The 16,061-nt window shown below is 39.8% G+C and overlaps 1 protein-coding gene across 6 annotated transcripts in view; it reads left to right on the top strand.

Annotated features, from left to right (window-relative positions):
* SRGAP3 (SLIT-ROBO Rho GTPase activating protein 3) overlaps positions 1–16,061 on the top strand; it is a 268,193-nt gene that overhangs the window by 247,248 nt on the left and 4,884 nt on the right. For 4 of the 6 annotated variants that reach the window (XM_031954495.1, XM_031954488.1, XM_031954480.1 and 1 more), the window contains 3 exons: positions 7,092–7,272; positions 9,329–9,478; positions 11,659–11,986. In XM_031954495.1, the coding sequence (XP_031810355.1) occupies positions 7,092–7,272; positions 9,329–9,478; positions 11,659–11,986 (659 nt within the window). Of the gene's footprint in view, positions 1–7,091; positions 7,273–9,328; positions 9,483–11,658; positions 11,987–16,061 lie in introns of those variants that run through there. The other 2 variants (XM_031954503.1, XM_031954511.1) reach the window with 2 other exon arrangements.

Here is a 16,061-nt window from a genome sequence, read left to right as displayed (position 1 = left end):
CAGTCCCGTAGATTGCCTGTCCCTTTCCTGAAAGGCTGACATTTTGCTAATTGATATGCAGACTTAATTTGCATATGAGTGCTCCTAATGGCAGGTTGTACACAATTAACACAAAGAATCCATTGCTCCTTCTTTGGTTAATCTGTTCTTTTGAGGTTGGTTTTCCCCATCAGTCATGATCAAATAATAAAATGGTAGATTCTCTGTTTCCTCATTTGTAAAATGGGGTAAAGACAGTCTAACAGTGGTTAGATAGCTTATCTTGGAGAAAGGACAGTACGAGTTAATGAAATCCAATCTCTGATTTGTACTGGCTATGGGGTCCTAAGCTAATCCCTTAGCCACTTGGTGTCCAGACCATACTCTAGGACTAAACGTTGCCCAAACAGATGCCATCTGCCTTGGTCCGAGGAGTTTCCTCTTGAAGTTGTATCCATACCAATGTAATTACAGCTTACAAAAAATGCAGTTAAAATACTTGTACAATAGTTTTATAAAATTATTGTGAGAGATACACTTAGTAAATCATGGGGTATAAAATATGAATTATTGTTTGAATCGTGGAATATTAGAGATGAATTATAGCATCACCAGTTCCTTATTGATTACTCAAATAGGTTAGGTAACTGAGAAATAGAGTTTAGTGACTTAACAGGAGCTTGCATTTGAATTCAATCTTTCTAACAGCAAATTCAAGGCTCATTCCTCTACATTGGGGATCAAGGTCCCTGAACTCAATGCAAACCTCTCTCTCTCTCTCTCTCTCTCTCTTTCTTTCTTTCTTTCTTTCTTTCTCTCTCTGTGTGTGTGTATGTGTGTGTATTTTGATCCGTATTTCAGTATAATTGGTTTCTTTTTATAACTCCATCTATTTTTTATGCATTTAGCATATTCTGAAGCATTATTCTGAAAAGGGATCAGTAGGCTTCATCAGACTGACAGAAGTGTTCAGTCACACAGAAAAGTTAGAGTGTGGTCCTGTATTCAAATACTCATCTGGCTGTATTACTTGTTTAAATAAATGAATTGAACAAGTCAATTAACTTTTTGATCCTTGGCTTCCTTCTTTGTAAAATGAGAGGGTTTGACTAGATGATTTCAAACCAATTACATTTGAGATCACGTAATCCAACACCCTTCATTTTCAGATGAAGAAACTAAAGGCTCAGACAAAGAGATTATTTGCCCAAAATTTCACAGGCAGAAAGTTGCAGAGTTGGTATATGATGTCCAGTTTAGAAATAGTCTTCTCTACACTTAAAAATATTTGAATTCTCTGAAAATGGATAATCTTATGTTCCCTCTCAAAAAGTATTACAAACTTAGATGCCAACAAAAGCAATCATATTTAAAATAGATAAAAGATAAAAGAACAGATAACATTTTACCCCAAACTCTTAACTTTTAACAAGGCAGGTGAGAATGATGAATGAAGTACTGACTATGATTTGAATTCTAAGTGGTACAATATGGGCAAGTTAGATGACTTACCCAGTTCATCAAAGGTCCTCAAACTTTTTGATACTGCTTTGTACTCTTAAAAATCATGGAGTACTCTCCTCAAGAGCTTTTGTTTTGGGCTATATCTATTGATATTTACCATATTTTGAAATTAAAACATGATAAATTAGAGGTAATCACAGATTGATCCTACTCCCTGCCTTTCCTTTTACCTTACTAATATTTTTTAGCATAGAGCCCTAGCAGAAAAATCATTTAACTGAAAGATATCAGTGTTATGATTTACTGAATATTTCCATCACTATTCAGTCATATCTGACTCTTCTTAACTTTATTTGGGGTTTTCTTGGCAAAGATAATAGAGTGATGTTATTTCCTTCTCCAGCTCATCTTACAGATGAGGAAATTGAGGCAAATAGGGTTAAATGACTTGCCGTGGGTCATACAGCTAATAAGTGTCTGAGGCCAGATTTGAACTCGGGAATCGAATATTCTCGATTCTAAATCTAGTACTCTATTCACTGCACCATTTAGTTGCCCATAAAATCTCCCTGCTGGAAAATCGAAACTCAGTCTCCTGTATGACAGGCTATACTAACAAATATTACCATGCCATTCTCCAAAATGTTTGCAGTATTATTTTTTATCGGCCAGAATATTTGATTAGCCAGAAGTCCCCAGCCATGCTGACTGGTAGGGAGCTTGCTGCAATGACAACGCCCCGGCTTTATATCATGCTTTTCCTCTAACAAGCTCCCATCTATTTCTAAAGCACTTATTCTCATTCTTGTCACAGTGCTACTAGGAAGTAGGTCAACTGAAATATTGAGATCTGTTAGGCAGCATTGCACGTGCGTGCACTTAGGGAGCATTGAGAAAGATGGTCTTAGGGTGAGAGTAGAGAGCTTTTTTTATGGTGAGACCACTGATTCAATAGACAAAGAAAATAATATAGAACCACACCCATCTTTTATAAAAAAAGATTTAAAAATTTGCAGAGAGAGGGGAACATTGAGCACATCTTCTATTTAAATTAAGAAGAGGAAACCTAAAAAAATTGAGAAATGTAAAAAAACCTAAAGAATATGTCATTTCTACATTATAATCAGTTAAAAGACAGAGAAAAGTGATGATAGACAAGTCCATGGGAGGAGAGAGAAAGAAGGGGATTGAAAGAGAGAGAGAGAGAGGGGAAGAGAGAGACACATACAGAGAAAATTAGAGAATGTGAGAGAAACACAGAGAGGGAGGGAGAGAGGGAAAGAGAGGAAAGAAGAGAAGGGAGGAAGGGAGGAAGAAAACAGCATGGACACAGAAAGGCTTAGGTTCTGACAGAGCTCAGCCACATTCTGCTTGAGTTATAGGAAGAGAAGTAAATTCTTTCCCGTCTTCCTGCGTTTGACATACTAGGTGACCTTGCACAAGTAAAGTCTTGCTTTTGTCCTCCGTGAAAGCGGAGGCTCTGACTGTGGTCCCTAAATCGGGTCCAGCTATGAACCCCTGACTTTCAGGGTCCATCTTAGCCCCCCCCAGCCCCTCAGCTGCTTTGCCCTCCAGAGTCTGCTCTGAGGGAGAGCCACCCAGGGTAAATTATTCTGAGTGAGAACATCTGTGGCCCAAAACAGTATCACCTCCACGGTTCAAAGAACTCCAGCTAAGGGCTACATTTGTAGCAGGCCATGGATTCTCCATCTTCCTTACAGGACTGAAGTAGCACAGCCCTCTTCTGAAGACTGATTAGTCCAATCCCTTCCCTTAACAGATGAGAAAACAGAATGTAGGAGACTTGACTTGCCTAAGGTCCTGCAGATAACAAGCCACTGAGGCAGAATTTGAAACCAGGTCCTCTGACTTTGGTGTCAGTAATAATCTCACTGTGCCATGGTGTTGACTAAGAGACCTCTTGTTCCAGTGTCTGCTGGTTAGCAAAAGAGTTTTCTCTTATCAGACCCTCAAGGTCAGCCCCATCAAAGACAGCCAAAAACTAGACCAATTCATTGCCTTTTGTGTGCTACTAATTTCCAGACACATGTACAGCTAAGTGGCACAGTGGAAAAACACTTAAATCAGAAAGACCTGTGTTCAAATCCTGCCTCAGAAACTAATTAGCTGCGTGACAACCTCCCTCCCTTCCCTGAAAGACACTTAACTGCTGTCCGCCTCAGTTTCTTCACCTTTTAAAAATGAGGAAGATTGGATTCAGTGGTATCTTCAGTTCTAAATCTTTGATCCTCTAATAGGAGATTGTGGAGAATAACCGAATAACTAAAGGAGGGCAACTGAATGACCAGCAACTATTTCTTTTTATTTTCAAAGTATATGCAAAGATAGTTTTCGACATTTTCCCTTACAAAACCTTGTGTTCCAAATTTTTCTCCCTCTCCCCTAGACAGCAAATAATCCAAATATAGTTTAAACATGTGCAATTCATCTGTACATAGTTCCTAATTTAACATGCTGCATAAGAAAAATCAGATAAAAAGGGAAAAATTGAGAAAGAAAATAAAAAGCAAGCAAACAACAAAAAAAGTGAAAATACTATGCTGTGATCCAAACTCAGTCATCATAGTCCTCTCTCTGGATGCAGATGGCTCTCTGCAACACAAGTCAGTTGGAATTGGCTTAAATCATCTCGTTGTTGAAAAGAGCCACATCCATCAAAATTGATCATTGTATAATCTTGCTGTTGCCGTGTACAATGATCTCCTGGTTCTGCTCACTTCACTTAGCATCAGTTCATCTAAGTCTTTCCAGGCTTCTCTAAAATCATCCTGCTGATTGTTTCTTATAGAACAATAATATTCCATAACATTCATACATCATAACTTATTCAGCCATTCTCTACCTGTTGGACATCCATTCAGTTTTCAGTTTTCTGCCACTAAAAAAAGGGCTGCTACAAACATTTTTGCACATGTGGATCCTTTTCCCTTTTTTATGATCTTTTTGGTATACAGACCCAATAGAAACGCTGCTGGATCAAAGAGTATACACAGTATGCTATACCTTTGGGCATAGTTCCAAATTTCTCTCCAGAATAGTTGAATAAGTTCACAACTCCACCAACAATGTGTTAGTGTCCCAGTTTTCTCACATCCCCTCCAACATTTATCATTATCTTTTCCTGTCATCTTAGTCAATTTGAGAGGTATGTAGCAGTACTTCAGAGTTGTCTTAACTTGCATTTCTCCAATCAGTAGTGATTTAGAGCATCTTTTCATATAATTAGAAATGGCCTTAATTTCTTTATCAGAAAATTGTCTGTTCATATCATTTGACCATTTATCAATAGAAGAATAGCTTGCATTCTTATAAATTTGAGTCAATTGTCTATATATTTTAGAAATGAAGCCTTTATCAGAGTCCTTGGATACAAAAAAAAATTCCCCAGTTTTCTGCTTCCCTTCTAATCTTGGATGCATTCGTTTTATTTGTATAAAAATTTTTAATTTCATATAGTCAAAATTATCCATTTTGCATTTCATAATGTTCTCTAGTTCTTCTTTGGCTATAAATTCCTTACTTCTTTCTAGATTTGAGAGACTGAGTATCCCTTGTTCTCCTATTTTCTTATAGTATCACATTTTGTGTCTAAATCATGAACCTATTTCGACCTTATCTTGTTTGGTATAAGGTGTTAGGTGTTGGTCAATACCTTTTTCCTGCCATACTATTTTTTAAAATTTTTCTAGCAATTTTTTTTTAAAAATAGTGAGTTCTTATCCCAGAAACTGGAATCTTTGGGTTTATCAAACACTGGATTACTATAGTCATTGACTATTGTGTCTTATGAACTCCCAACTGATTGACTACTCTGTTTTTTAGTCAGTACAAAATGGTTTTGATGACTGCTGATTTATAACATAGTTTTAGGTCTGGATACAGCTAGGCTACTTTCATTTGCATTTTTTCATTAATTCTCTTGAAATGCTTAACCTTTTGTTTTTCCAGATGAATTTTGTTATTATTTTTTCTATCTCTATAAAGTAGAGCTTTCTTGGCAGTTTGATTGGTATGGCACTGAATAAGTAAATTAATTCAGGTAGAATTGTCATATTTATTATATTAGCTCGGCCTACCCATGAGCATTTGATATTCTTCCAATTGTTTAGATCTAACTATTTGTGTAGAAAGTGTTTTGTAATTGTATTCATACAATTCCTGGTTTTGTCTTGGCAGGTAGTCTCCCAAATATTTTATATTATGTAGTTATTTTAAATGAAGTTCTCTTTCTATCTTTTGCTACTGGACTTTCTTGGTAACATATAGAAATGATGAAGATTTATGTGGATTTATTTTGTAACCTGCAATTTTGCTGAAGTTGTTAATTGTTTCCAATAGATTTTTAGTTGACTCTTCAGGATTCTCTAATTATACCATTATATCATCTGTAAAGAGTGATAATTTTATTTCCTCATTACCTACTCTAAGTCCTTAAATTTCTTTTTCTTCTCTTATTGCTAAAGCTAACATTTCTAATACAAAATTGAATAGCAATGGCGGTAGTGGGCTACCTTGTTTCACCCCTGATCTTACTGGGAATGCTTCTAGTTTATCCCTACTCCATAAAATGCTTCTAGCAACCATTTCTTAAGTGCTTACTGTATCTGCAACTTTGGAACTACCAAGACAAATATGAAATTGCGTCTGTACATGTATATATTTAAATCTATGATATGATAATATTATGGGCAAAGGCCTAGCAGCTATGGACAAGGTGGGATTGGGGAAGAATCAGGAAGAAGCTGCCTGTAGAAGGCAAGGCTTGAACTACATTTAGAAGGAAAGAAGAAATTCTAAAGGAAATGGGGAAATAAATATATTCCAGGATCAAGGGAGTGGACAGTAGAAATGGGGAGTGAATATGCTCCAGGATCAAGAGGTAGACAGTGCAAAGGAGAGTGAAAGATATGTCAGGAATGAAGAAAAACAAAGAAGGCTAACTGGTCCCAACTGCATAGATTTGGGAGAAGGCTAGTAATGTGGTCCAAGACTGGGAGTGAGGCTGTAAATGGCTATGTAAATGAAATGGCGCTGCTGGTGTCTGATCCTAAATGCAATAAGGACCCATTGGAGTTCTTTGAGGAGGGGAGTGACACAGTTGGTCCTATGCTTTAGGAAAATCATTGTTTTTAGAGGATGTATTGAAGAGCAGAAGTCTTTTTTTGTGGTCCAAATATGATTTTATTGGTGCAAAAAACCCCAGATATTTAGTAATGTAACTAAGCTCTGCCAACCTGTGACCAGTAACTGCCTTTCAATTTAAAGTTAATTATAATTATCTTTAATTAACTACAAAAGCACACAATTGGTGGGTGCAGATTTGAACCTAGTATCCCTTGACTGAAAGGGCCATAGCTTTTTTAAAATTAATTTTTTTTTGAGGAGAAAGTCTTGAGATAGAATTACTTAAAAGGGTTTGATCTGGTGATCATTTTATATATTGAGGGAGTATGGGTTACCTGTCCAGAGTCACACAGTATTTATCAAGAGGAGACTAGAAAGCTGTCTTATTCCTAATTCAGGCTGCTCTGTCTGCTCTCCCTTAAGAAGTTGGAGCCCACAATTCCACCCCTCCCTAACCATAGATGACTTTCTTTCCCACGCTTGCTGCTTCTTGTCCTTTGCAGAAGTGGAACAGATCGAAGCGATCGCCAAGTTTGACTATGTGGGACGATCCCCCCGAGAGCTGTCCTTTAAGAAGGGAGCCTCGCTGCTCCTCTACCACAGAGCCTCAGAAGACTGGTGGGAAGGTCGGCACAATGGAGTGGATGGACTGATCCCCCATCAGTACATCGTTGTACAAGATATGTGAGTAGGCACGGGAACCGCCTGCTCTGGTGCACAGGAGACGGCCGTCCGTCATCCTTTCATCCTTAACCTGTACAAGTCCCATTCTTGCTGGGATGTCTGAGTTCTTGATCTTCATGATTCCATTCCCCACTTTACTCCTGATTTAGAATATTTACCCACTTTCAAGAACTGGTGGCTCTCCAAGATATACTTCACAAGCATGTAGAAAACTTTTGGCTCTGAGAGTACAGACAAAATGATTAGTGTCCTTGGCCCTGTACTTGGGTCCAGCCTTAACTCTATTCACCATTTCAGGCTCTAGATTCACACTGTCAATCACATACATGGAATGTTCACATTGGCTGTCTTCTCAGAGCTGGACAGAGCCATCCCTTTTTATCTTGCCACCTAGCATAGCATCCTATAAATAATACATTCTTAAAGCTCATTGCATTTGAGCCTTTCATATAGATATGTCATGCATTTAATGCTTATTTGTTGTAATTTAAAGAAGGACAAAAATCTTGTCTTCCCTGCACAGCCATAGGTCATTCATGCTCCCAGTGTTTATTGTTGGGAATCTGGGGGACCCTGTCCAAATGTAAATATAATCTTGGAGAAGGGCCACATCAAGCCATTACTTACCATTAATACCGTAAATACAATTGATTTCCCAATCTCCTTCCCTGTAAGGTTTGAAAGGACAAGACCCAGAACAGGTAAGTCTTGATGGAGGTGGTGAATGGTCTAAAGTACAGGTACTCTGTAGTTGTATCTTCTGGGTAGCCAGTGAGCACTATGAGGAGATACTTGGGAGTAGGGGAGATACTGAAAAAGGGAGATTGTTGAAAGGAGATGGGAGGAACATTAAAGCCATATCTTGCCTCCTACATAGTTCGATGAATGGAATTCAGTAGGTACTTATTAAATAATAATAAGTAATGATAGTTATAATAATAATAATACCTTGCCTCATATAGTTTTAAGACTTATAAAATGCGTTTCAAATATTAATCTCATTTTTTCCTCACAACAATCCTGGGAAGTAAGTGCTGTTATTATCCTTATTTTATTGATAAAGAAAACAAGACAGATGAAAATTAAATGATTTTCCCATGGTCATGTAGCTAAGTATGTGTCTGATTATATCTAAGTGCTCCAAGACAGGTTTTGAATAATATCTTCCTGACTACAGGTCTTAAACTCTCTCCACTGTGCCAGCATTTAAGATATGACATTAGGCACTGGAGCAGGTTCTAAATAAATAATTCAGATTTTTGGGGAGGTGTAGGTGAAAAAGGAGATTCTTTGCCTAAATTAGCCATAATCACTGAATGAGTGTGGCCTCAGTCAAACTGAGACCCGTTAAAGGTCAGAGTCTCCCATTATATCTGGGGCCATCCCAAGTGGTCCTGGGCTTACCTGGCCACTAGATCCAGATGGCTCTCCAGGGGAAAGTGAAGCAGGTGACCCTGCCCAGCTCTCTCTCACTTCAGTCCAACAAACTTACATGTCACGACATCTCCTCCCTGATGTCGTGTCTTCTTAGAGAACGAAGGACAAGTAGCAACAATAACAAGGTACCGGAGACATAAAGATGAAAAATGCTGTAGTCCTTGACATCAAGGAGTTTATAATCTAATGCAAGGGTCATAAGAAATAAGTATGTAAATGAGTACAGTACAAGGACAGACAGAGGCACTTTGCCTTTAAAGGTTCACTCAGTCCTGTCCTCTGTCTCCCTTGCCATAGTTCCTTGATCTTGCTGGGGTCTGGCTCTTCAGGGTGTGAGGAAGAAAAGGATCAAGTATGTTCGAACAAAAATCTGGTGGAGTTCTTTTACTCAAAAGGAAACTGCTAAAGGTCCTGTTAATGACCAAACAAAGGATGAGAGGGCCCTTGAGTCCAAGGGCATTGGACTGTGGGTCAGAATGAGAACAGAATTCCCCTCAGGTGGGCGAGCAAGCTCTGGATAAGTGGGATTCTTGGGGAAGCTGCATCTACACCTGCTGTCCATTGCCATTGATCTGGGAAGCAGCTCCTCTCCTTGACTCATGTCCACTGGTCTTCCCAGGGACGATGCATTCTCGGACAGCCTGAGCCAGAAGGCCGACAGCGAAGCCAGCAGCGGGCCCCTGTTGGATGACAAGGCGTCTTCCAAGAACGACCTCCAGTCCCCCACAGAGCACATCCCCGACTACGGATTTGGGGGCGCGATGGGCCGGTAGGGATGGACTCTTGTTTTGCTATATCTCGTGACTTCTTGCGCTTGAGGGAGGGAAGAGTTAGCAGGTGAGCACAAGTTCGGTGCTGGGCAAAGCTAGATTGTATGGGCACAAGCTGGGTTAGCTAAAGTTGGTACAGGGAACACCTGGGCTAAAACTAATGGGGTGGGGAGTGGGGAGGAGGAAGGAGTTAAACAAGCTGGCAACCTGGGAACTGGAGTCAAACCTCCATCATACACACCTCCTTCTTCTCTGTCTTCTCCCCTCTCTCTTTCTTACTCTCATCTCTCTGTCTGTCTCTCTCCTTCCTCTTCTCCTCCTCCTCCTCTTCTTCCTCCTCCTTTAACTTCTTCTTCTTCTCCTCCTCTTCCTTCTTCATCTCCCCCCTCTCTTTCTCCTTCTTCTCCCCCTCCTTATCCTTCTTCTCCACCTCCTTATCCTTCTTCTCCCCCTTCTTCTCTTTCTTCTCCCTTTCCTTCTCCTTCTTCTCCCCCTCCTTATCCTTCTTCTCCACCTCCTTATCCTTCTTCTCCCCCTTCTTCTCTTTCTTCTCCCTTTCCTTCTCCTTCTTCTTCTCCTTCTCCTTTTCCTTCTTCTTCTCCCTCTCCTCCTCCTCCTCCTTCTCCTCTTCTTTCTTCTCTTCTCCTTCTCTTCCTTCTCCCGTTCTATTCTTCTTCCTTCTCCCCTTCTATTCATCGTCCTTCTCCTCTTCTCTTCCTCTTTCTTCTTCTCCTCCTCCTTCTCTTTCTCCTCCTGCTCCTTCTCCTCCTCCTCCTTTCCCCCCTCCTCCCTCTTTCTCTTCTCTTTTTCTCTTCTTTTTTCCCATTTCTCTCTTCCTGACTCTTTTTCCTTCCTATTTCCTCTCTCTTTCCTTCTTCTTTTCTCTCCTCAACCTTTCTTTCTTCTCTGCCTGTGCCTCAGGCCTGCTGGGGGACACCCACAGGCATTGCTTAGCTTTAGCTAATGACCCGAAGGACTAAAGAATCCCTGACCATACCTAACACTCCGTTCCTTTTTACACAGCCTTCTATCTTAAAACACTTCAATCGTATCCCTCTCCCCTTCCATCCTGCCCTCCCTGCCTAAACAGCTTCTTCAAAGTCTTTTTGTGACCTTTATAGAATGCAATAACTTACATGCAGAATGTTTTCACATCCATTATCCAATCTGATACTCAGAAGGCATAAGTCAAACAAGGATTTTCACCTCCTCTGGTGATTTGCTAAGGATCATACAACAGATCGATAATATGCCCCAAGTCCTCCAGTACTAAACCCAGTGACTTTTCTACCATAGCATATTATAGTTCAATATGCAACTGAAACATAATGCAGAATTCCCAAAATGGTTCTTAGGCAGCTGCCTTTGTATCTATCCCTGTACCAAAATCATAGACAGTCCTCCCTATGGTATTTGTGCCTCCTGGCCAATGGAGAGGGTTCTCCATGAACACAGCTCAGATTTTTCGCAGGGACCTTGACACAATATCCAGTTTACATGGACATCCTGTTCCCTGACAAGAGCCTGGTACATAAACAGCCATTTGTCCCAGATGAATGATACTTCTCGTTTTGTCTCTGGGTACTTTCTTGGGGGACAAGGAGCTAGCAAAAATATCCTACTGGAGGGTATGTTTCTGGTCCATTCAGATTTCACTGATTCAGATTCCTTGGAGAAAGCTGCATTTATATCCGTATTTATTCCAAAGTCACAATTACAGGGCACTTTTTATAGAGATGTAGCTTTGATTATTTAAAGCACGTGTTGTAACTCTCGCTGCCAACGAAACATCAGCAATTTGAGGTCCTGCTGGTACTGCTTTAATGACTGGGGGAAAATATTATTAGCCCATTAATTGTCTGCAGATTGCTAACTAAATTTTTGAAAACAGATTGTTCTTGGAAGTAGGTTAAACATTCCCCTTTTTATAAAACAAACACCAGTATTTGTCCACTTAGGAAACCCTTCCTCCCTTTTGTTTTTTTGTTCTTTTTTTTACAAATAGTACATAGAAAAACTAGGCTGATACTAAAATTATGAAAAATTGAACATCAAGAAAGTTTGAGGTAATGAGGTTCTATCATGCTCACTTTTAAAGCTCATGTAAAATTCCCATGAGTTAGCTGAGATATTTGAAAGTTGTCTCCCCATGACCCCCTGCCCCATGGCTCCTTTGCAGAGTACGGTTGAGATCAGATGGGGCTGCCATCCCCCGTCGCCGGAGTGGGGGTGACACACACAGCCCACCTCGGGGCTTGGGTCCAGGGATAGACACCCCACCTCGAGCAGCTGCCTGCCCCAGCAGCCCCCACAAAATCCCCCTCAACCGAGGCAGGATCGAGAGCCCAGAGAAGCGGCGGATGGCAACATTTGGAAGTGCTGGAAGCATCAACTACCCGGACAAGAAGGCCCTTTCCGATGGGCACCCGCTGAGGTCGACCTGCGGCTCCACACGGCACAGCAGCCTCGGAGACCACAAATCTTTGGAGGCTGAAGCCCTGGCAGAAGTAAGGAGATAGCAGCAGGTCCCCCTAAAAGGGCAGCAGGGGTGGGAACAAATAGAGACCCTTGGCCAGAGCCCCTTTGCCCCCTGATCTAAGATAAGATTTGGCTGCTTCTAGCCCAACAGTCACAAATGTGGCTTCCCTTATTTTCATTCAGTGACCCTTGAGCGAAGCCCCTAGTGTTTACTCTCCTGAGTTAAGGCATTGATGATTTCTATTTTAAAATATAAAATGGTTCTCTGCCAAGGATAACCAGTGGAGTCCTTATCAACTATTGACATTGTAGTTCTTGCTGATAATAATAATAATTAATAATAATAGCTGGCATTTATATAGCACTTTAAGGCTTGTAAAGCTCTTTATATATATTATTAGATATCACAATAACTCTGGGAGGTATATACAATTTTTATCCATATTTTATAGATGAGGAAACTGAAGCTGAGAGAAGTACAGTGTTCAGTCAAACAACTAATAAATATGTGAGGCAGGATATGAACTCTAATTTTCCTGACTCTACACCCAGAGTTCTCCTACTATACTACCAGCTAACTCTAGACTAATTGTTAGTTTATCATTTGTTTGTGGACAGATACATTTAAAAATAAATATTCATAACAGTGTGAATTCCTAGTAAGGTTAATTAGTGATCAATCAACAAGTATTTCATTAAACACCTACTGTGTGCCAGGAACTATAAAGAAGAAAATACAAAAATGAAATTTTGGATGTCTTTGGAGGGTTTACATTCTGTTAGGAGAGATAAAACATACACATGTGTATTTATAAAATACATAGAAAATCATACAAGATTATTTTAAGGGAAAGCATTCACATCTGAGTAGAAAAACAGAAACTTTATTTGAGTTTTGAAGATTTATCAGAAGCCAGGGCATCTAAGAGGCTGAAGTGAGGAGGAGTGAGTCCATTCCAGACACAAAGATTATAGCCTATTGGGAGATGGAGTGTGGGATGGGAAGAGCATTCAGTATATGCCTTCCACACCACTCTCCATCTTTTAGTGTGTCACTGTTTACTGACCGTTTTTTGCCATAAGCCTGCCAAGTAGACAGTTCAAGAATTTTTTCCCCTCTTTATGGCTAGGGAAACTGAAATTGAAAGGTGAGGTTACATACACATATGAGGTGACACTAATGGGAAGTAAGGAATGAAGCGCAAATCCAGCCTTATTGTAATATATCTTATTTCCCCCCCTACTTTAAGAAAGAAAAAGTGGTTTAATAGTAGAGCACTGGACCTGGTATCAGAAAGGCCTGGATTTGAGTCCTGCTTTTGATATTTTATCCAATCATGGGCAAGTAAGTCACTTAGTGTCTCCACAGAACTCTTCAAGACTAAGTAATCTAGTAACTGATATGTATGAGTGTATTGGTATATCAGTGGAAGGAGTCCCCATATTGGAAGTTCCTCACATTAGAAAAAAAATAATAGGTCTGTCCCAAAACAAGCAAATAGATGGTGATCCCTTTCTCGCAGGTCATGTGAGACTCAGAGAAGATAGTATGCTTTTCAAACTTTAAAGTGCTATAGAAATTTTAGTTATTATTAGAAACTCAAAGAATTGCATAGACCTGAGGAAAGTTAGAGCTGAGCAAGACTTTGAAAATTTTCACCTAATCCTCTCATTCAACAAATGAGAAAACTGAGGCTCCAAGAGAGTCTGTCAATCGCCCACATTCCCACCATCAGTTGGTGGCAGAGTATATACCTGAAACCATAGCTTGACTCAATAATCTATCCATAGATTATTTCATAATCTATGTGAGCATCGTTATAATTGGGTACTCTGTTGTCTAGGCAGCCATTAGCTTTATCCTGTGATGAACAAGAAAAGAAATTCAAGTTCCAATTTTATTCCTCTCTGAATTATGGAGGAAATGGAAAGCATAAGCCTAGGAGGCAAAATCTACTCCCTTTCCCAAATAGACACTTTTTTTTGTGACCTGGGGAACTGGGGAAGGATTGGGAGGTGAGGGTGGCAATATGGACATTTCTCAATGAGTGTGTAATTGTGAAGGGCAGCCAAGGTATGAAGAGTCTAGAATAACAGATGATTCTCCCTACTGAAAAAAATAATAAACCCTACCACTGACTTGGCTTTGGAATAGGCATTTACATTTTTATTTGACTGTGGTAACCATAGCTGGTATTCTGAGAACTTAGAACACTTCAAACTAAATAAGGAAGCCTTGATGTAGAGTCTTGCTGTAGGATCTGGAGAGCTGTTGGCTTACCCATCTACTTTATTCCTCTCCCCACCTCCTCCTCATCCTGGGAAAAGACAGCATCACCCTCAGACCAATGCATGGCACAAGCTTCAGCCAAGCTGCTCTTTCTCTTAAGCTTTCTGTCTTTCTGGCTCACACCTTCCTTGGGGGAGAGTGAGGGAGGTAATGAAATGTTTTTTGTTTTGTTTTTTTAAGTTTTATATTTCAGTCAGCCTACTGGCCTAGAATAAGCAAAGGAAGCAGTGGTGTCAACATATGAATTAAAATAGAGTGCATAATGAGATCAAGAAAATGTTGAAAGCCAGATTTATCACAGATTAACTGAAAATTGGATAGGACCATGGCTGTCCTAGATGGCCATCTCCTGAGTCAGTCAGCAAACATTCCAATTACTGGGTTAGGGAATCAGGGATACACAGAAAGGCAAAGGCAATCCCTGCCCTTGAGGAACTTATAATTTGATGGTGGAAACAATTTTGCAATACATATATATATATATATATATATATATATAATATAGATTTGTGTGTAGGAGGTATAGAATAGATTGAAAAAAATCAGTAGAAGGAATGGTCTAAAATTAAGAGAGGACTTCTTGTAGAAGATAAGATTTTATTTGAGACTTAAAGGAAATCAAGGCAGCCAGAAAGTGAGAATAAGGAGAGAGAGAATTCCATGCTCGGGGGACAGCTGATGAAAATGCCAGAAGCCAAAAGATGGAGGATCTTGTTCTTGGAACAGAACAGAGGCCATTGTCACTGTATTGAAGAGTACATGGTGGAGAGTAATGGATATGAAGACCAGAAAGGTAGGATTGGGTCAGTTTATGAAGGGCTTTAAACATCAAATCAAGGATCTTATTTGATCCTAAAGGCAATAGAGAACCACTGGAGTTTACTGAGTAGGGGGCAGAGAATGTTAAAATAATATGACTTGTGCTTTAGGAAGATAATTTAACAGCTGAGTAAAGGATGGAATAGAGTCAGGAGACATGAAGGAGGCAAACCCACCCCAAAAGGTATATTTACAGTATAATCCAAATGTGAGTTAATGAGGCAACGTGCTTGCTGCTGGCGCCAGAAGAGAGAGAGAAGGCAGCACACAGGAAATTTTATAAAGGTAGAATCAACAGGGCTGGTCAAGAATTGGATTCAAGGAGTGAGAGAGTGAGGAATCAAAGGTGGCTTCCAAGAAGGGGAATCTGGTTGACTGGGAGGATAGAAGTAGAAAAATTACGAAGTGGGGATTTTTTTTTGGGGGGGGGAAGCTAGTTTAGTTCTAAACATGTTGAGTTTATGGTATCTATGGGACATCTAGCTCAAGATGTCCACGGGGCAGTTGGAGATACAAAACTAGAGTTAAGAGAGAGCACATTTGAGAATCTTCAGTATAGAAATGATAATTAAATCCATGAGAACTGATGAAATCATCAAGCAAAATAGTATAGAAGGTGAGGAAAAGAGGACCTAGGAGAGAACCTTGGGGGACATCCATAGCCCTAATGAAGATCCAGCTAAGCAAAATGAGAAAGGGCAGTCCAATAAAAAGGATGAGAAGAGAGAAATCTAGAAAATGAAAATGTATAGAGAGCATAGTATCGAGGAAAAGGTCATTAGAGTGGTCAAGAAAGAGAAGAATTGAAAAAAGACCATTATATCTGACATCTAAGAGATGATAACTTGAGAGGGAAGTTTCAGTAGAATTATGAGGTCAGGAATCACATAGTAGAGAATAAGAGGAAAAGAGCTGGAGATGTAAATTGTAGATGGCCTTCTCAGAGCATTTAACCACAAAAGGGAGGAAGAGTATAGAATGATAATTCTATGATA

Source organism: Sarcophilus harrisii, chromosome 1 (genome assembly GCF_902635505.1).
Source record: "Sarcophilus harrisii chromosome 1, mSarHar1.11, whole genome shotgun sequence".
NCBI lineage: Eukaryota > Metazoa > Chordata > Mammalia > Dasyuromorphia > Dasyuridae > Sarcophilus > Sarcophilus harrisii.
This window is presented reverse-complemented; position numbering and strand designations above follow the sequence as displayed.